This window comes from Raphanus sativus, chromosome 3 (assembly GCF_000801105.2).
Source record: "Raphanus sativus cultivar WK10039 chromosome 3, ASM80110v3, whole genome shotgun sequence".
Lineage (NCBI taxonomy): Eukaryota > Viridiplantae > Streptophyta > Magnoliopsida > Brassicales > Brassicaceae > Raphanus > Raphanus sativus.
This window is the reverse complement of record NC_079513.1, coordinates 13,256,637-13,279,389: the sequence shown is the minus strand read 5'-3', so window position 1 is coordinate 13,279,389 and position 22,753 is coordinate 13,256,637. Positions and strand designations below refer to the sequence as shown.

Sequence of the window (22,753 nt, the reverse complement as noted above, 5' to 3'; positions counted from 1 at the left end):
TAAAATTGTCAATATAGTCACAAGTAAATATCAAAAAAATAACATAAAAGTTCAAAATACTGAAATATTTTTTGTTCTCCATCCAAATATTTTAATTCACTAATTTTATTTAAATTTAAATATTTAGTCTTACATTATTCAAATTTATGTATATTATTTTATTTTCATATTTTGAGGATTTATGTATATTTGATTCTTTGTTAAAAAATACATAATTAAAATGGGTATCTGAACTCGAATACGAACCGAGGCTGCAATGATTCGAACCAAATCTAAACCAAAATTTGTAAATATATGAATAAAATTTAAAATTTTAACTCTAAAATCTGAAATCCGAATAGATCAACTGAATCCGAACGGATATATGAATGTCAATCCCGAGAAAAAGCTATACAACAAATTCCTTAATTCAACATACAATAAATAATCTAATAAACTACTTCATTCCGTGCACAGCGCGAATTACTACCTAGTATATATTTAAATGATAAGATATCTTAAATTATCATATAATCATGTTTTCGACGACACATGTCTTACATGGTTTCAAACCAATAATATATGACTTGTTGTTATCATATATAGATAAGAGTTTTATGTTTCCGCTGATGACAAAAAAAAATGACTTGTTGTTATCAGTTACCTTATTAATTTAGTTTGATTAGATGGAATGTGTTTGCTCTTGAAGTAGTCTCAAATATTCAGTTTTAAAAAAAAAATTAAATAACTTAGCTAAATGGATAATTAGACATACTGTTTATATTATTGGTACTGATATATTTATAATTTTATAACAACCAAACATATAAATAAAATATAAATTTTTGTATTATCTAAAAGAATATAATTGTATGCAAGATAATTTTGTAACACGTTTATTTCTTCGAAGCAATTGTATAAATTATTTATAAAAAGTTACTTTATGAAATATGGGTATCCCCTTAATATTAAAATATGAGCATTTTTAGAGAGTAACCTTATGCTCATGTATTATTAACAAGAATGACATTTCCTATGTGGCAACACCACATACTTTCTCAGCCTCTTTATTAAAAACCATCTCCTTACTAGATTTTTTACATACATTGCCATTATTCATTAATTGTAGTTTAACATAAAGTTTTAATCATGTGAATTGGTAACGTGCGATCTCAAGGAAGATGATATTAAAACCGGTAATTTTGATAACGTCAATTGCTTTGTATCAAACTATATCAAATCAAGTTACCATGGAAGATGATATTAAAACCGGTAATTTTGATAACGTCAATTGCTTTGTATCAAACTATATCAAATCAAGTTACCATGTAGCTTATCACATAATATAGAGTCGACTTTAATGTTTGTATGCCACGTCAAAACATCTCTACTAACAAGACCGCTTGATGTATCTTTACATGTAATATCATCCTTATTACCATGTTAATCATGTATTATATCAACCTTTTTAACATATAATAATTACAAACTATTTACATATAATACTATCTTTACATAAACTAAATGGATCGTTTGATGATATACGTTTGTAATCCGGTTCTTTAGTTTACATTAATCCGATTACATACATTTGAGATCCATTTATTTTTCTTGAGTCTTGACATCGTATTACATAAGCAAATATCGATCTCAGGTTGATGGTCTTTATGATGGTCCAAACTAGGAATGTATACACATAAATATGACATTAATTCCGGTTTTATATGTGCACATTAATATCAGAAGGATTCGTAAAGGAAAGTCACCGTCAAAGCCGATTCATATATACTTACTAGGGTCGGCCCGCCCTACGGGCGGGATGTTATTTCGAAAATAGTTAAAATAGTTAGAGTAAATATTTAATATAAATTTTTATTAACTTAAAATTTAAATATTAGTTTAGCTCTGTATTTGTTTTTCTTTATTTTTAAGTCTAAATATGGCTTTGTTGTGGTTTTATAATTCAGAACATTTTCAATATTATTTAGAAAATAAAATGTGTATCAATGATATAGAGATCTACAATCAAAATTAATAGCTCTGCATAGTTGAAAGTGTAATAGCCAAATTTTTTATTATTTGATAGTAGTAATTTTAGTTACATTTAAGATTAATTTAAAAATCTGGGCTTCATTCTATATTTAGCTTATTTTACATCATATCATTTGGAATTAGATGAACTCTTTTTCTTTTGTCATTTTTTATACTTATCAGCTTTCTTTGTTAGCCATAGAACCGTCTAATAGCATGTGTTACTGGAGCGGTTAAATATGGTCCGAACTAAAAAATAAAATGATATTAATATATTTTCAAAAATCAATACATTAATTTGATTTAAATTTTCAAAATTTTAGACAGTGTTAAACTTATAGTTTATAATTTGAAAAGAAACCTAAAAAATATATAGATGAAATTATTAATATTAAAAGTTATTTCCTTTTTGGAACAGGACGTTGAAAAAAATTGAGACGGCCCTGGTTAGCGACAACTATTTTTTTGTATCCTCTTGACACTTTCAAATAATATCTGAACTTCAAATATCAATCTCCTTTACGTAATTTCATCTTGACACCTGAGGAGAAACATAGCACTTCGTACTGTACCACCGGGTGATTAGAAACGGTTCAAAAGAAACTATTAGAATGATAACGAATGAGAAGACCGAATTAATGAATTTCACAGAGAGAAACTTACGTATATATGTAGAATCACAACAATGGAAGGAAAGAGGGGATGTATTTGTTCCATTATTTATTCTTTTAACATATATTTTAGTTTCAATAATTTTTGTTTTATATTATGTCTCGACCATTATTTTGTAGTTGTTTTCTTAATTTTATCAGTTTTTTCGTTGAGCTTATTTGTTGTAAAACACTAAATGTGGATTGACTAAATTTTCTAATACGATTTTTACTACCATTAATAGAGTTGCGTTCAATTTTATTATATTGGTATATACATTTTAATATGTTTGTTTTAGTATAAGTTATTTAATTTAAACATATAGTAGAATATAGTAGAAACTTTACAATCTACTTGATAAGTCTCAACTTATCAACTCTGTAACCTGTAACCAGGAGAAAGAAGAGAATAGAAAAGAAGATATATGTTTTGATTATAGAATGTTTGATACCGTCAAAGATAAAACAACAACGTCTCAACAAAGTCATCCGTAAATATAATATGTAGTCACACTCAGGAGAGCACAGACTACTCCTGCTTCCATACTTCGACTCTAGCCACTTTGGAAATCCTTCAGCTGTCTTGCCTTGTGCCACAAGCTTTTCATCCACCTATTAACCATTGCCAAAGATAACTTGAGCTTATATGCGGAAGCATATTTACACTGCAGATGAAGACTTGAACATTAACTTTTTTTTTTCTGTAATTAATTATCTTATGATCTTATATAAAAGAATATATTCATTATCACCAGCAAGAATTGAAACGCAAAACACAACAACAACTTGAAAAAGATTAAAGTTAATACCTTCAGTTGCAGGAAGGCGAGAGAGATGATGCTCACTGCTCCATAGACAGAAAACGATGTAGAAACTTAATAACTGTTATCCAGACAAAGCATTTTTCTTCACATATTTTCCCTTAACCAAACCAATGATTTAACAACTTCTTGGCTCTTGACACTATCAAATATAGTCCTCGGGTTTACTCCCCTATATATCCACTTTGGAAAAAATTCCTTTTCTTTCAACAAAATAATCATCAACAATGATTCCTCCTAGACTCATAGTGTTTTAATATTATGTACTGATAGTCCATCAGTGTTTCTTCTCTTGCAGACCATTGTACTTACAGATCAAGAAACTCAGACAAAACGATTCCTTCTACTACCATCTCCTGCAGATAAAATCGTTTCATAAAGTCTCTATTCTTTACATTAGAACAATACAATAAACAGAATGAAAAGTATTTATCAGCAAAAACATTGTATGCTTGATGTTCTTACCTATGCATCTAAATCAAGAGAACTGAGAAACCTTTTGTAGGCTGAAGGGAAGGTAAGATTGATTTGATCAGGAGAATTGAGAAGCCGTTTGTAGACGGAAGTGGAGAAAACTGTTTCCGTCGCTGCTTGACACAGAAAACGCAGATCAGGTCTCGATCCCTCGCAGAAGCTTTCCGGCTACGGAGGCAAGGAACAGAAGCGTAACTAAGTTGATTGAATGCACCCCAAACCATTACGCCTTGGTTGACCAGAGGTGGTGGTGTGAATATCGAACGTCACAGCAACGACTCGGTCTTCACGCAATGATGGCAGGTGAAAGACGGTGGAAAATACAAATACGCATAGTACAGAGAGATAGATCTCGACTCAGCAGGCCCCTCGAAGGTGGTGCTACAACGACAGAAAGAGTTAGTCATATCAAAAGATGAATGTAAGCAGGGAGATCGGAAGCGAAGATGAGTTCAAAGGAAGAAACCTTACATCTATTTATACTGTAAAATCACCGCCTTTCAGATCGAAACAGAGCATTGAAGACAGCGTAGTTGATGAGCGAATTGATGGGATCAAACATGGACCACTAACTCACACCGTTTTGGTGAGGGTAAGGGTAAACGACATCGACGTTGCCGAAGAACACGAAGGAGAGCGTTGATTAGGGCTTCAGCAGAAGACAGTGTAGATGGGCCTCGCGAAGAGCAGCTGAGTACCAAGTGTTGAAGCCCAAACCCGACTCAAGAAAACACTCCTTTAATGAAACGCAGCGTCGCTTACGTGTCTGCACGGGAAAGACTCAGTTTCCAGCCTGGCATCCTAGGTGGACACTCTAGGAGTGATTGAAACCCAACTTTATATAAATAGATAGATTTTTGATCGTCTTTGATTTAAAAATTAATTGTGATGACCAGAATGTCGGTATATTTCCTATATTATTCCAATCAATATTGCAAAAGAAGGAATAAGGAAATTTTCAAAATTGAATATTAATTTAAATTATGTTAAATAATTTAAGCTTATATCGAACATGTTAAAAATTTCTACATATGCCTCACATAAATAGACTAATTAAATCATATAGTTGATTCCAAATATACATAACGTGTTAGAGGAAGCCACGGTTCTAACGTAGTCAAATCATATGAATATCATGGATAAATTTGGTTAATAGCCAGATCAAAAACGATGGTTCGCTATTATGATAGTTTTTATTCTGATTAAGAATAAATATATTATATGTTCTACTCTTACAAATTGTCTCATCAATTCATCTCAAGCATAAAGATTATGCAAGACTTGCAGCTCTATCATTTGAAAGAACTTATTTCTTCTTTTGTGGGTTCGTATATATATAGCACATATTGATTGAACTTACTTTGGTTTTAGATTCAATTAATAATATAGTTTGAGTTATTCTTGGGTTCACCCCCTAGGGTAAACCTTTAGGTTCACCAACCAATAGAAACTTGTCATTTTAGATTCAATATCTTTTAATTAAGGAAACAAATAATTTGTCAAATTATATTATTTTTTCAAAATCAAATTTAAAAACAAATAAAAATAGTATATAAAAACGAATTAAAAAAAATTAATGTTGTCAACAAAACACTAAACCCTAAACTCTAATACTAAACCCTAAATTCTAATCATAAACCCTAAACCCTTGGGTAAACCATAAATCCTTGGAAAAAACACTAAACATGTTGTCAACAAAACACTAAACCCTAAACTCTAATCCTAAACCCTAAACCCTTGGGTAAACCCTAAACATTTGAGTAAATCCTAACCCTTGGAAAAACACTAAACATTTGGATAAATTCTAAATTATAAATCTTAAACACTAAACTCCAAATCTTATAAATAAATATTTTTTAAAATAATCTTTATTGAGAACTATTGTTATTTTTATTTATTTAATCTTTTTTATTTATTTTAAAAACATAATATAATTTGGCAAGTTATTTTTGTTTCCTTAATTAAAAGATACTAGATTTAAAATAACAACTTTCTATTGGTTGGTGAACCTAAAGGTTCACCCTAGGGGGTGAACCCAAGAAAACCCAAGAAAAAGTCATATTGTTTTATATAACATAATATAATGGTTCAACTTGTGAATATCATGTGGGTATAATGAAACATGTTTATCTTCATTTGGCTCAAGTCAACATGAAACCAATGACATCAAATTTTAATTTCATTCAAACCGAAGACATCGAAATAAATGTAATGTAACAATCAAGGTAGTGGTCAATCAGAAATTGTGGAATCAATTCAGAATTTACACTGATTGATTTTTATTCCCATTACTTTGGGACAATAAGGTTGTATAAAAAAGTAAGTTTATGGATCAATTTTTTAAATTACAGCACAAGACTGACATTTTCACATCGTTACATGTTTATATAAGGTAAGTGCATTGATTATATAATTGATACTAGATTAAGACCCGCCCTAAAGGGCGGAAATTGATTTGTCAAATTTCAATTAATAATATATGGTATATATAATATGTGTATATAATATTATATATATTTTGTGTAACATTTATATATATACATATTAGACATATATATAATATTTTATTAAATATATATAGAATTTAATAGTGTTATAATTTGTGTTGTACTTGTTATTAGTTTGTATTTAATCTTCTTTCATTTTTAGTATAATAATTTGCCTTGTCACACCTTTTACCTTTTAACTTATACAAATAGTTATGCCTTTTTCAAAAAAAAAACTTATACATATAGTCTCGTAAAATGTAATATATAAAAAATATATTTAAAAAATCTACTGACCATATGCCACCATTATTTGGTTGTTTGAACAAAAAAAAATCATGTTCTTGCATAACTGTGTATGTTGTGATATGATGTAGGTGAAGAGTAAATATATGGAAGTAAAATTAGTGATACGAACATGAGCCTATGTTGGTCTATGCCACAATTGTTTGGTTTTTGGAAGATCAATGAGCATAAGCATACACGGTCTTTGTATGCTTACGTTGTAAATGAGTCGGACGTTGTAAATGAGTCGGATATTTTTTCTCTTATGTCTGGAATGATATGGAACTCGTTGATTTAAGAGTGGTTCAGTTTTATATGATCTAATTATATTAAGAGATTAACCAAAATTATTATAAAAATGTTACTGGTTAGGTTTAACTAATCTATGTTGGTTAAAATTTGGTTTAATTTAAGTTGGTAGATTGCATTGTATAGGAGGTATGATATATTCTAGCAACAACTATAAAAGAGTCCAAAATTTAAATGAGAACTTCAAATAGTAGATAATCCCTAAATTAATAGATTAGATATGGCATTCTTTACCTAATTTGAGCTGTGCTGATTTGTTATAGGGAAAATTCGTAAAAATACATCAACTGGATTTTGTTAAGATTTTTAATACCCAAAGTTTTTCATTACCCAGCTTAATACTCCAACTAATTATTTTACTTATTTTAATACACAAAATTTTAAAAATGTACCCATTTTAATTCCCAACATTTATTTATTTTAATTAAAATATCAATAAGTTTCAAACAAAATTTTAAAAAATCTCTAGATTTACAAAAAACAGTAAATTATATTTTTTTTGAAGTTTGAGAAATAAAATTAATTAAGTTTTGTATAACACTAAATTTGTGAATTGGTTTTAAGTTATAAATATTGAAGTTATTTTTTTCTGAAATAAAAACAATTTTATTTTTTCCGGCCCCTTAAATTATAATTTTGTTTTAAACTATTTTTTACATAATTTATTTACATTATTTCTTAAATCTTAAAATAAAATTAGAAATTGGTAATATTTTTTCTTAGATTTTAGAGATTTTTTTTTAAAAATCGTTTTTAACTTATTAGTATATTAAATTAAGATAAACAAAATTTGGGTATTAAAAATGACACATTTTAAAAAATAATGTATTAAAGTAAGCAAAATAATTTGTTGGGTATTAAACTGGATAGTGAAAAATTTTGGGTATTAAAAAGCTTAACAAAATTTAGTTGATGTATTTTTATGGAATTTCCCCAATGTTATATTGTGTGTTAAGGAATCTGTTTTAAATATAAACTAGATTTTGATCCGCACACCCGTGCTGTGTATGTTTTTCTGTAAAATATATTTTTTTCATGTCAATAGGGCAAAAAATCCAAATCCAAAATATCGAACTAATCAAGATCCATTAAGAAGTACCAAACTCGAACTGAAATGATTAAATATCTAAATTATTCAAAATTTTGGTACTTAGATAACTGAAACCAAATCCGATCCGAACCAAAATATTTCCGATACCCGAATGTATTTAAAAAAAATATATATTTATATATATTATTTCTTTAGATTTAATGTATATAAAAACATCCAGAATATAAATGGTACTTTTAGGTTGGTTTAAATAATTGAATATATATATAAATAGTCAATGTAAATAAAGTATACTTATACCACCAAAAATACTTAAAATAATTATTGATTCTCTATCCAAATATTTAAATCAAACCAATTTATTTTCTAAGTTTAAGTATTCTGACATATCTTACTCAAATTTATATGTAATATATTATTTTGTTTATATATTTTGAGAAACTTAAAATATATAATGAATTTTTAAAATAATTTAAATGGGTTATCCAAACTCGAACGAACCCGCAAAGATCTGAATCGAATCTGAACCAGAATCCAGAAATATCCGAATGTGACTGAATATTTGTTCCCAGAAACCTGTAACCTAAAGAGAACCAAACCAAATCTGAATGGGTACCCGAACACCATCCCTAATTCACAATCTATTTTTTCCTATAAAAATAGAGCAAACATATAATCAAAAGTATTTATACGTATTATCATATAAAGAATCACATTTATTATACTTTTAAAATTTAATGTGAAATATATAAATCATAATTTAAAGTTGGTATATGAAATTTGACTTTGTATTGTATTTTTCTTATATATATTGAAAATATTTTTTAATAATGGTTATATAATCAATAGTATTTTATATGTATTATCATATAAAGAATCACATATATTATATTTTAAAATTTTAATGTGAAATATATAAATCATAATTTAAGTTGGTATATCAAATTTGACTTTGTATTGTATTTTTCTTATATATATTGAAAACATTTTTTAATAATGGTTATTTTAGTAAAAATAAATTTTTGAATATATGTATATTTTGAATCAATTTTTGATATAAATCAACTTTAAATTATTATTTTGATTTGAAATATATATATATAAAGCTTAAATTTTGTTTTATGATTATTTTAGACAAATGATATTTTTAGATAATTAGATTACTTCATTTTTGTATATTTTAAAGTTTGCACAAATAGATTATTTCTCATAATATAATATATTTCTAATTTTTTTAATAACACAAATTCATTCTTTTCTTAAAATAATGTTATCTATGTTTCCAAACAACATTATATTTTTTATACTGCTATTCATGTTTCCAAACAATTTTTTTCTTAAACTGCTATTTATATTCCAAACAAACCTATCTTTTTAAACTGCTATCCAAATTTACAAACAAATATTTTTTAAAAATTTTTATTCATGTTTCCAGACAAACCTAATTTGTAATTCAGTTTTAATAATATAAATAGTGTGCTAGTTGATTGAAATCGAGATTTTTACAAAGATTTTCTAATATTTAGGAATATATTTTGGAAGGTAACTAATAGATTTATAACGATAAGGAAAGTAATAAATGATTACTTTAGATTTTGAAATAAATAATTTATATTGGTATTGGTATTTTGAATTTGAAATAAGACTAAAACACTGTGTTTTATTGATTGTATAGGTGCTTTATATAGCCAACCGAGGATCAATTTGGTTTAGTAATGGTTTTATAGTTAGATGAATTATTAATTAGGAAATCGTGTTTCTTGGTTTAATATCAAACCAAAACTCTTGTGAAAATCAATAAATACTTTTTTTTTAAAAATGATGGACTTGGTCTCACAAGATAGTAGAGGACTGCTAAAATATGATAACGTTTCAGGATTGTATAGAAAGATATATATATAGTAAACCGAGGATCAATTTTGTTTAGTAATAGATTTATAATCTGATGGTATATTAGTTAGGAAATCGTGTGTTGGTTTAATATAATATCAAAACACTGTGTTTTAACACCAGTGGCATGTCATTGTAATTTTTGTGGAAAACTATAAGTTAAGTACAATTTGTACTTCAGTTTTAATAGTTTAGATTGGAGCGCAAGTTTTGTGATATTAATTCTTGAATATTTTCAATAATTAGTTGGATTTGATTTCAAAGCACTGTTTCGTATATAAGAAATAGGTAGCCTTGCACACATATCATCATCACAATCTTATTTCCAAACCATCATCACAAAATTGTTCTAGCAGCAAAACAGTAATGGCGTGCTTCAACTCCGTAGCCTATTTGAAATAATTTAAGACAATGCGGAGAGTAAGGATGAGTATCATCTGATTGTAGAACCAATATTCTTCTACTGGTGACGTAACAATTGAATGGTTCTCATTAATTCGTGAATATTTTCAATAATTAGTCGGATTTGATTTCAAAGCATCGTTTCGTATATAAAAAATAGGTAGCCTTGCAGTTGCACACATATCATCATCACAATCTTATTTCCAAACCATCATTCCAGCAGCAAAACAGTAATGGCGGGCTTCAACTCCGTAGCCTATTTGAAACCATTTAAGACAATGCGGAGAGTACGGATGAGTATCATCTGATTGTGGACGCAATATTCTTCTACTGGTGGCCTAACCATTGAATGGTTCTCATTGATTCTTTAAGTTTCCACATTTTTAACATTTTCTATGTATTATGTACTAATATTTTGGTGTGAAGTATAAAATTTTTTGTTGCTCGGATTGTTTGATTTCCTTTGTTGTTGTTCTTAATATGATTACAAACTAAAAATTCTGAAGACACTTTTCACAGTAGTTGTAGTTTTTTCCAATTTTTTATATGTTTTCTTATAAGTTGTTTCTTTCATGGAAACTTTATTATAGGGTTGATTTGTAGATGCTATAGCTTCAGATTTTTTGCTTTAGAAAATAAGCTGTGAGTTTTTTGCTTTAGCTTTAATTTTTTTTTGCTGTAGATTTATTTCCAAAGCACTTAATAAAAAGTATAGAAAAATTGATTTTGAAAGTTTTTATATTTCTTTTTCTAATATTTTTGTTGTAGCTTTACTTTTTAAGTGTAAAGCATGTTTGCTTTGAAGAAAATGCTTTATAAAAAAAAATGGCTGTCTAAAGCACCTACAACCCACTACCAATCAACCCCTCTATTGCATATGTTTCATTTCATCTTATATTCATAATTTTATTATGAAAAGCAATAATTATATTTTCTATGTTTCGTTTTATCTTTAATTCATAACTAATTTTATATAAATTTTGATTTATTCTTATAGATTCACTTTCACTTATAGATTCACTTCCACGAACTATCTTGTATATGACTGTCGAAGCTTTTCTTTTATCAACATGTGTTACCCTTTAGCTTTCAGTTATAACTTTTTTGGTAGACCAAAATGGGACTATTTGTGATTCAAATCAAGCGACTGATAGATTAGTCTAAACATGACTTCTCAAACATATTTAGAAAAATGTGTGAAACGCTAAAGACTTGTATTGTATTTAATTTAATTCAAGCTTATGTCAATTTAAGGTTATATATATATATATATAACCTTAAATTGACATTGAGCATTACTATTACTTTGGACAGCTATAAAGTTATACTTTGGACAGCTATAAAGTTATTGCAAAGAAATATAAAGATTTGATATATCATGTTAAAGAATTTCTTTAACTCTTTGATGATGGATTTAAAAGTAGATTAAGTGAATAACTATAGTTTTATATTTTTCCTTTTTTCTAATGTAATGTTCATATAATCTATTTTATTAAAATTTCTGATATATTTTCCCATAACAAATATCAGAGGGATGAATGATGATAAAATTCTGAAAATAGATAAATTCGCTATTTATAGAATATTTTAGTGTATGAATGATGATAAAAGCTAACAAAGAGAAATACTAAAGGGTTTGACTGGTTGAAACTGTGGTTTTATGTCTTTTCTATTAAAATTTATGCTTTAGATTTTTTAGTTGTGGTTTTCAATTTTCTTTAATGTAGATTTTTATAAAGCACTGAACAAAAACATTAAAGAAATTGAGTTTTAGAGTTAATATATTTTTTTATAACTTTTTGGTTTTAGATTCAGTTTTAAAAATTAAAACATGATCTTTTTAAAAGAAGGCTGCAGAAAAAAAAATGCATGTCCACAGCTTGTAGAGCGTTTTCGAATCACACCCAAAGTGATGCAAGGATCAATTGGTTTTGAAGGATATTTTTGCAAAGAGTTTCCGCGGACATTTATTAGCTGCCAAATAGGTGGCTTGGGAGGTTGATTCATTATAATTATGGAATATCCTTTTGTTAATATCACTGTCATCGAAGGCTCTTATGAGATACTTAGATGGGAGACAAGGTGCAAGATCTAGCTAATAGTCTCATACCACAAAACTCTGGTTCTGTTATATTTTAGGCTCGAGAAGGTTTCTGATGGCCAATGATGCACAGGCAAAGATACTGAAATTCTTATTCACATATCACTCAGCCCAGTAAAGATCTTACTCAATCAAGTTGTGTTGCTGTTGACTATAAGCAATCCTCATTTCTTCAAGTTAATTTCTTATTGTCTTACATTTTCTATGTTTATGTGAAATTGTATGATTACAAGTCATAGAAACTTTTTACTTCTGATTAATTACATAATATAAAATTTTAATTAAAAATTATATTCTGATATAATTTTATTTTTCTCTTAAATATTTTAAGAGAATTTCTATTACTTGGGTTAATCAAACTATTTCAGTCTAATAATTTTTATTTATTTTAATTCTTGATCATATATTGATAAAAACACATCAAAGCTGTTTATGTGATTTTCAAACAAATGCCAGTATATTTTATTAGATTATTTTATTTTGAACGCAAGCTTATCTGTGACAACAACAACTAGTTGGTTCACACCGGTCAAAAAAATAATCCCATTCATAGCAAAACCTTGAGCACCCGACTCGCCCTCCATAACCACACGGTTCTGGGGTCTGGAAGCATACTACAGTCGCCCAATTTATTCCATAACCTATTTACATGAATAATATTATTAAACCAATAAGTATATAATCAAAAAGGATAAAATCATACCTATAATTAAAAGTGTTATACAAAAATAAATTTTACCTGGAGTATTTGCAGGGGTAACTGCCGCATTTGTTGTATGACAATTAACAACAGATACGATAAAAAAAGCACCAAAAACAAACATAACTAAAGTTTTCAAAGTAATAACCATTTTATAAATAAGTTTAAAATTTTATTGTAAGATTTTCACTTTAACTTTTCTTGTTTGTTGAGTTTTTCTTTACATTGACTGATTATATATATAATGACACATACACATTATATATATTTTCTTGGTCAAAGATATCTTAGGGGGTATAACATTTCCTTTTATATCTAATATAATAGATTTTTTGTCAAAATATAAGCAAGGAATTGACTATAGAATTGCACAAAAAGAATATGATAATATATACTTCCATACTAATTAATGTCTACACTTGACTGAATGAAATTTACATACTAGTACATCCTCTTAGATAGAAGATCTGTAAGATAGAAATTGATATTGCTGTAGTATAATTTATTTTATAGCATATCTATACTATTAAAAGAGAATCATTCTGAAAAAAAATCCACTTATAAAGGTTGTTGTGTTATAAATATTGTAGTGATGTCCATATGGAAAGTCCTAGATATATTTGTTCTCCACTCCAAGTTAAGCTTTGTCTCCAAGTTATTGTAACCTATATAAGGAGATCATTATTCATGGAATAAGACACACTAATTCATCTCTTCTCTTCTCTAATTCTCTTCTTACTTACAACACGTTATCAGCACGAAGCTCTAGCGATCTTGAGTTAATAGGTATAGATTCTAATTCTATTTTTTTTTTAAGTTTCATCCTTCTTCAAATCATGCTTATTATCAATTCATGGTTTGTAAGAATGGATTCATACATGGTATGAGCTTAGGAGCTTTAGTCGATAATATTGATCTACCCTTGTTTCAAGGAAAGAAAATCGTTTGATTTAAAAGAGATTTTGTCGATGATAATAAACTAATGCTCAACCTTATTAAGATCTATACTCGTATGTGTTCTTATTTTTATTTTTTTAATATGTGATGCTTATATTATTTTTATATCATCACGTTAAAATACATCTATGAGAGTTCTCTCATTTATATTATATATAAGAAGTCGTCGTTTCTAATTCTTCTATATGTCGAGTATATATAGTAATAGTATTCGTTTATTAGAAATTCTGAAACAAGACAATTCGTATATTGATTTATTGGTCTGATTAGATTGGGTCTAATTAAATTTACATAGAAAACTGATTTGAATTCTCGATTCATGTACTATAATCATGGGTCACAATTTTCTATGCTTTGTTCTAGTGAACTAGATTTATGTTTATCAATACACGTCGAATGTGGAGTTAAATGGTTTATATAAATTCGTGTATAACTTGTCATATGTATTATATGTTATAGTTTATTACCATTACATATATGAAGTCTTATGTATAAGACTTGACTTTAAAAGATCTATGTATTTTGGAAAACAATCCAAAGAAAGGCACGATCATCTAATATGATTACCTAAAGCTCATTATATAGTTTGTATCTAAAAAGTTACAAAACCTGAAGTCTGTAAATAAAGCTCAACTTTGTTGGATGCTACTAAGAGAAAATTTACTTGAAGAAAATTTTAATGATGCATATATATTAAAAATACATGTTGTTCAAGAAACACATGATTAAGAAAAGAGATTAAAAAAGTTTATAACTATATCTTGTCTCCTTGTGACTGAGAAAAACAATGAGCTATTTGATGTAAGATGATCGATATAAATTTCTCTTAAAGAGAATATGACATTTTATATTGAGAAAGAAAATCCACATAAATAGTATTGATCACGAAAGTGATCATAAAAGTGGTGGTAGACGTGAATGTGGATAAAAAATAAAGTCAAGATCAATGAGTTTCTTTTTAGAACTCAAATTCTCACTTGAAGTTGAGAAAATAAAAATGGTAATAAGGAAGATATATGATTCAATCATCTGTAGATGAAAGAAAATTATTGTGAGTACAATATAAGATAGTATAAATCTTATAGAATGTTCAAGAAGATGATATATATATATATATATACATATACATATATATGATACTCCAGAAGAGTATAAAACATTATTGCACATAAGAATGCAATTTAAAATCCTTAATGTATTATATTCTTATAAGTCTCAAAAGTAAGAAGGATATAAGAAAGAATACATGGCTCATGTAAGGCATCTTGTTGATTATAATATGAGATTCAATCGAGATTGATAAAACTGTAGTGTTATCATCTCGAGGGGAAGAGTTAAAGAATCTCACATATTATAATAAGTGAAACATCTAGAAGAATATGTTTCCACTCAAAGTGAGATTGGTGACTCTTTCTTAAAGTAAATCTATGGAATTTTGAGACAAGTTATGTTGAGATACTAAGCAAAGGAAATGCTAAACTCACTTCCATAAATATTTCTCAATGCAGTAAAAGCATTGTAGAGAAAGTATTTACATCCTCTTATAGATTTTACTACACAAAGATTAATGTAATGGAGATAAATATATAGTAAACCAGAAGTTTACAAAGTATTTGGCAAGAACCAGTTAGACCATTTTGGTTCAGTACTGATGCGAAAAGATATATAAAGATTTATGTGAATATTCATTGAAGAACCAGAAGATTCTTGAGAATGATTTCACAAATGTTTCTTGCTCATAAGATAAAATGGAAATACGGTTTTCACCAGCCAAATGAAGTTATGGCATGAATAAAGGAGATGTTGGTGGACTGATCACCCACTAATCATCTTTATAATATTGGTGAATTCACGTCTTGACATTTTTGACGACTACAACAAATTCACTTGGATAAGTGTTAATTATTTTGAGTAACACTAATTAGCATCACTACAAAAAAAGTTGCTATTCATAGCACATTATTATAGCTCGTTTCACTGAACTGCTGTCGTTGATTAGCGATTTTTTTTTTACTTATAGAACAGCATTAGATAAATGCTATGATAGATTTTTAGTAAGCGGGAACCTAAAATTAGCTTTTCCGCGAAACACTTAGTGAAAATTAGAGTTCTAATTTATTTTTCCCTCACTCTAATCGGGTTCCCTCTCATCTCTCTCATTTTCCCTCTTTCTCAAATGAACCCTAAATGAAATCTCCATCGATTCTCTCTCTCGAAACAAATCTGCAAACCTATCAACTCGAAATCAATCTCCATCAAGCTCCATCTCCAAAACCCTAAGTGAAATCTGCCGCCATTCCCATCTCGAAACCAATCTCCATCCTCGCGAACCATCGTCGCCGCTTCTCCCAGCCGCCACATATCTTCGATTCAACTCCGATTCTACATCTCGAAGGTATTGGAAGTCCTAATTTTGACATATCTATCAATGTTTGAGCTCAAATCGATTTACATTATTAGTTTTAATAGATTGTATTTTTTTTTCCTGTTTTGATTTCTCTGTTGCTTTGTGTTCTTGGTTGCTTTGAGTTCTTGTTTGGTATCGTTATATTGTCTAAATGATTCTGATATTTTTATTTATTTGAAGCCAACTTATGTGTTATTTGTTCCGATTCTGAGGACAACTTGTCAAGTTCTTTCTGTTACGAAAAGATTTCAACTTAGGTTTGAACACAGTATGATGGACAAAGCTTGGGTACATCTAAACAGGTACTGATCTTAAGCATATATATATATTATGTTTCATTTTGGTGTTTATAGGCTTAACTTGTTTCTTTTGTTTTTGTTTTGATTGTTAATGGAAGAGTTGATCATGGATATGAGAGAGGGGCTTCACAGTTTGTCCGAGATGTGGCTTCATCTATGGGAGGGATTGATATGATTATATGCCCGTGCATAGACTGCCGTAACATAGATCGTCATGCAGCAAGTGTGGTACTTGATCATCTTGTTACCAGGGGTATGGAGGAGGGTTATAAGATGAGGGCTGATTGGTATCTACATGGTGAATTGAACGCAGAGGTTGCAGATGAAAACAAAGTGAGTGAATGGAACGATGAGATCTTTAGGTTGTTCAGAGCTGCTCAGTGTTTTGATGAAGACTTAGCTGATATTGGGGGTTTAACTGAGATGGCAGAGGGAGACGACAAGAAAGAGGATGAGTTCTTGGCGAAGCTAGCTGACGCTGAAACACCACTGTATCCGAGCTGTGCAAGCCATAGCAAGTTGTCTGCAATTGTGTCATTGTTCAGATTGAAGACTCAGAATGGATGGTCAGACAAGAGTTTCAATGATCTGCTAGAGACATTGCCGGACATGTTACCTGAAGAAAACGTCCTGCACACATCACTCTACGACATTAAGAAGTTTCTGAAGTCATTTGACATGGGTTACGAGAAGATCCATGCTTGTGTCAATGACTGCATCCTTTACAGAAAGAGGTTCACGAAGCTAGACAAGTGTCCTAAATGCAAAGCTTCGAGATGGAAGACTAATAAGCACACTGGTGAGAAGAAGAAAGGCGTTCCACAGAAAGTCTTACGGTATTTTCCTGTAATACCACGACTGAAGCGAATGTTCCGGTCTGAGGAAATGGCCAAGGAATTAAGATGGCACTTTACCAACAAAAGCAGTGATGGAAAGCTGCGTCATCCTGTTGATTCAGTGACATGGGAGCATATGAATGCGAAATACCCTTCATTTGCAGCTGAAGCGAGGAACCTGAGGCTTGGACTTTCAACGGATGGCTTCAATCCATTCAACATGAAGAATTCGATGTACAGTTGCTGACCGGTCTTGTTAGTTAACTACAACCTACCACCTGATTTATGCATGAAGAAGGAGAACATTATGCTTTCTTTGTTGATTCCTGGTCCACATCAGCCTGGTAACAGCATAGATGTGTATCTAGAACCCCTAATAGACGATCTGAACAGTCTGTGGAGCGTTGGAGAGGTAACATACGACGCTCTTAGTCGATCTACTTTTACACTCAAGGTGATGCTGCTATGGACGATCAGCGATTTTCCGGCTTATGGTAATCTTGCAGGATGCAAGGTGAAAGGGAAAATGGGGTGTCCTTTATGTGGGAAGAATACAGATAGCATGTGGCTGAAGTTCAGTAGAAAACATGTCTACATGTGCCACAGAAAGGGTCTTCCACCAACTCACAGATTTAGAGGAAAGAAGAGATGGTTTGATGGAAAAGCTGAACAAGGGAGAAGGGGAAGAATACTCACTGGTCGTGACATTTCTCAACATCTGAGAAATTTCCACAATGATTTTGGAAATTTTAAACGATCTGCAAATAAGAGAAAAAGGATTCAATGTTCAACTGAGAAAGGGTCTGATAGTGAGAGTTTCTCTAGCGAATCAGAGGAAGAGGAAGAGGAAGAAGTACAAGTCGATGAGGATGAGTTATCTAGATGGAAGAAAAGGTCTGATAGTGAGAGTTTCACACTTGTTAACATGTCTCATAGTCAAGCCTCATTTGCAAGTGACCCATACATACTAGCATCTCAAGCGAAGCAGGTTTTTTACTCGAGAGAAGACGAGTCATCAAACTGGTATATTGTCATGAAAGGTCCTTCTAGAAGATACAGTAAGGAAGATATGCAAGAAGGAAATGCAGACATTGGGCCATTACCGTCAGATGTTGACATGGACGTTGACATTGATGAAGCTGAGAATGCTAGAACTGATTGCGAAGGGATATATGTGTGAAACGTAGCTTTTTTGTATTTGAGTGCTAGTTTGCTTTGTCTTTTTGAGTGGTTCTTTGCTTTGTCTTTTTGAGTGATTCTTTGCTTTGTCATTGTGTGCTTGTTTGAGATTGTCGTGTGATTGCTTTAATGTTGTGTTGAGTTGATTTAACTCTGTTTTCTTATAATTTTCAGGTAAATTGACATGGGAGGTAAAAGAAAGAAAGGTGGAAAGAAAGGAAATAAGAAGTCAAAAACGGTAGATGAAGAAGTTGAGTTTGTTTGTACTGTCAAACCACGTCAGCAAACAGAGCAAGAGCAGGATGGTGACGAATCAGAGCATGATGTGCAGGACCAACCACAAGAAGTGAAGGACCAACAACAAGATGTGCACGACCCAGAGCATGATGGTGATCATGAAAAGGAACAAGAAAAGGAGCATGATCAGGAGCGACAACAAGAGCAGCAAGTTTCTAACGAACCTGAAGGTGAGATAGAACATACTCTGGAGCCTGAGGTTGGAAGCTGTCGTAAGAGAAAGCGTGGACCAACCATGATGAGAGACTTGGCCAAAGATCCAAATACCAGAGTTCATGTGGATTTCACTTTTATGGGAAAGCATATGGTCCTGGTTCAGTGAAGCTGTCTTCATATTTAGGTCCCTTGGTAAGGGAACACGTCCCTGTTACATTAGAGACTTGGAAAATAATCACTGAAGAAGTGAAGACAGTGCTCTGGAAATCAGTCCAGGTAATTGTTTGTATACAATGATTAGTAGAATTATATATTGAAGTTACAGATTACTGGTTTGTTAATTATTTTTGCAGGCAAGGTTTGAAGTTGATGAGGAGTACCAAAGAGTTGCAGTTCTGAAGCAGATGGGAGCTTTATGGAGGTCATCCAAGTCACGACTAGTAACCCAAATCAATGAAGCTGAAAATAACCAACAAATGATGAATCTCAGACCCAAGAATGTGCCTCCAGTTGAATGGCGTAAATTTGTGAAACTAAAGACAAGCCAAGAATTCAAGGTATACATTCCGAGTTGTTTAAGCTCTACATTACTATCTAGATTACATGTTAACATACAAAATGATAGGTTCTGAGTGATAGCTACAAGGAGAGGAGACGCAAACAGATTCCTCACACTTGTAGTCGAAAGGGAATGGTTCGACAAGCAGAAGAAATGGTAAGCACACTATCTTGTCCTTTTAAATGTTTTGACAATGCAAGTTGACATATAATATTTTCCATAGAAAAATAGTTCTGAAGACCCATCTGAAGTTTCAAGACTTAAAGTCTGGGTGAAGTCACGTACAAGAAAAGATGGAACTCCTATAAACACTAATGCCGCTGAGAAGATTGTAAGTTACATACATATTCGGTAACTCTTATTACAATATATTTCTAATGTTTCTGGTTAATGTTTTTTGTGGTTTGCAGCAAAAGGCTGCTGAGATTGCTACCGGTGCTAAGCAGACTGGTAAAAACGAAGATGAAGACACACTCATCCAGGTTTTAGGACCTGATAATCCTGGTCGTATGAGAGCAATGGGGAGGAATGTCAGTAAGACAAAATTAGCTTGCTTCAATGTCAACCACAAGTCTATTTCTGAAATGCAAGAGAAGCAATTGCATCTCCAGAAAAAGGTTAACGAGTTACAGTCTGAACTTGCGAAAGTTAAAAACCAGGTTAGTTACATCTTGAAGAATAGATTAAGACATATAAGTGGTTAGATTGAGAAAATTATGCTGTGTTGTGTTTATGTTTCAGAGAGAAGACAATGAGATTGGGGAAAAATCGGCTGCTAGAGTAAGTTGTTATCATATAAGCTGATTAGCTATATGACAGTCTCACATTTTTTACTACTGTCCATTTAACAGAGTGTGAACAAGATACCCCAGAAGAGGTGTCTTTTGATTGATTGGGCTGATGAAGAAAGGAACATTGGTGAAGGCCGTATCCTCTCTTCTGACCCAAATGACATAGTCAATGACAGTCGCTTAGGCCCTTCGGATCTTAAAGTCTTGGTTGAAGCTGCTACTGAACCAGAAGCATTCCTCTGGCGACCTGCGAGTAACATGTGCACAATTAAGGAAGCAGTGGGTCATATTATTGCATGGCCGAAGAATAAATGTGTGGAACTAGGTCTGGGGCTTGATCCAGAAGACATTGCACCACTGGTAATCTCATTCTATTGCACTCACCTATAAACTAATTTAATTATTTCCTGCTAAAGAGAATTTTGGTTTTCTGAATGTGATTGACAGGGCTCTAGAGCAACTTCTCTCAACAAATGCAAACTACTGGATTTGTCTGATGATGATGTCGTTGTGGGTGAAGGGCGTTGGCAGACAAAAGAAGCAAAAGCATTGGTCAATGGACTTCCTCTCGGACCTAAAGCGGTAAAAGTTTTCCTGGATGTTGTACATGAGCAGAGAACATATTTATGGAGGCCTACGATGGATCTTGCATATCTCGAGGACTGCGTACACTCTTTTATATCATGGCCTGTTCGGAAAGTTGTCTTTGACAATCCACCAGAAGCAACATCACAACAATCTCCTACTCCAAAAACCGTCTCTTCAGTAGGAAGAGAAACATGTATCAAAAATACATCTGTTGGTTCCAAATCTGTAGCAACAACATCAACTCCTACTGAGGAGTCTCCACCATCTAATCAGGTAAATTTATAACTTATTATTTGCTTTCATCTGCTTATATTAATCTTTGAGTTTTAAGTAATGTAAATGTCTGTTGAATGTTTGCATAAGCATGGATCTCAACCAATCAAGCAGAATCAGAAGTGCAAACTGATGGACCTTGGTGAGAGGAAACAAGTAGTAGCTGAAGGTCGTGTGCATTCAACAGACCCATCTCAAATGGTCCACTTTGTGCGCTTGGGTCCGAAAGCGGCTAGAGTGTGGGTAGATGCTGTGATAGTCGATGATGCAGAAGTCTGGAGGAAGACAGATGAAATCGAGTGTTTGAAAGATGCACATGGTTCATCGATTGCATGGCCACTTGAAAAATTGGTCATATTCTAGATACTGTAAGTGTTGTGTTTTGTGTGTTTAAACTGATGAGAGTTTTTATTGCATAACTGATCAGAGTTTATATTGTTGCAGGCTGCAGGGGGATGAACAACTTAGGTCCAGACTTGGCTAGTTTTAAGCTTAGACAAATGAAGTTAATGTATGATATTATTTCTTGTCTTTTGTATCTGTTTTCAAACGGCATTAGTAACTCTTGTGTAATGACTTATGTAATGACTTATGTATGTGGAACCTATTTTATGAATGAATTTGTTTCGTTATGGATTTCTGGTTTGGTGAAACAAGATTCAAATCATAGCTCTTCGACACAATACAATAGCTTTAAAAAAATAGTTATACTTTAAGATCATAGCATTTAAAATTACATACAATTTGAACTATCATAATACATTTCGAAGCTATTACAATAGGTTAGTATAGCATTTCTGAATAGCAATTACCAAAATAAATTATTGCTATTGTAGAAGTATATACCATAGCACCAAATACGTACCGTAATCAGTTTATAACACTTAATAATCGTGCCATATATTTCTTAATAACAACACCTAGGTATTGCTATCATAATTAGACTTTTCGTAGCGTCAAGAAAAAACGCTATTGTAGGGGGGGTACCTATGATGACTGCCGTATACATAGCATTTATGAAAACGCTATCAAACCCCTAACATAGCATATAACCCGCGCTAACAATGAGCATATTTCTTGTAGTGCATCAAGCCAAAAAGTAATCATTAATTCTCCCTATCGTTGGTATTGGGTCAGAAACCAACCAATTTCATCTAAGAATATTGGATGGCGATATACATTCCAGATGCTCCACCACAGAGCTTAAAATAAGATGAGTTTTCAAATCAGGT

At 31.0% G+C, this 22,753-nt stretch overlaps 3 protein-coding genes and 1 long non-coding RNA gene across 5 annotated transcripts; 3 read left to right on the top strand and 1 right to left on the bottom strand.

Moving 5' to 3' along the window:
* Positions 1-3,068: 3,068 nt before the first annotated feature.
* On the bottom strand, positions 3,069-4,604 carry LOC108847194 (uncharacterized). Of its 2 annotated transcripts, none has more exons than XR_001948900.2 (4): positions 4,427-4,604; positions 3,947-4,336; positions 3,470-3,837; positions 3,069-3,325 (listed from the first exon to the last, which is right to left on the bottom strand). It is a non-coding gene; the product is annotated as an uncharacterized LOC108847194 (long non-coding RNA). The 2 variants fall into 2 exon arrangements; XR_001948899.2 differs by having other exon boundaries at positions 3,069-3,272; positions 4,427-4,601.
* Positions 4,605-16,816: 12,212 nt separating this feature from the next.
* On the top strand, positions 16,817-17,925 carry LOC108845223 (uncharacterized). Its single transcript, XM_018618471.2, has 2 exons — positions 16,817-16,845; positions 16,941-17,925. The coding sequence occupies exons 1-2, from the start codon at positions 16,817-16,819 to the stop codon at positions 17,923-17,925; spliced, it is 1,014 nt and encodes a 337-aa protein (XP_018473973.2).
* A 1,116-nt stretch (positions 17,926-19,041) lies between these two features.
* LOC108846618 (uncharacterized) lies at positions 19,042-20,673 on the top strand. Its single transcript, XM_018619833.2, has 6 exons — positions 19,042-19,467; positions 19,664-19,867; positions 19,936-20,025; positions 20,093-20,200; positions 20,280-20,528; positions 20,611-20,673. Exons 1-6 carry the CDS (start codon positions 19,042-19,044, stop codon positions 20,671-20,673), a joined length of 1,140 nt encoding a protein of 379 aa, XP_018475335.2.
* A 58-nt stretch (positions 20,674-20,731) lies between these two features.
* Positions 20,732-22,143, top strand: LOC130509491 (uncharacterized). Its single transcript, XM_057005607.1, has 4 exons — positions 20,732-21,020; positions 21,108-21,521; positions 21,612-21,889; positions 21,966-22,143. The coding sequence occupies exons 1-3, from the start codon at positions 20,919-20,921 to the stop codon at positions 21,882-21,884; spliced, it is 789 nt and encodes a 262-aa protein (XP_056861587.1). The 5' UTR covers positions 20,732-20,918; the 3' UTR covers positions 21,885-21,889; positions 21,966-22,143.
* The last annotated feature ends 610 nt before the right edge of the window (positions 22,144-22,753 follow it).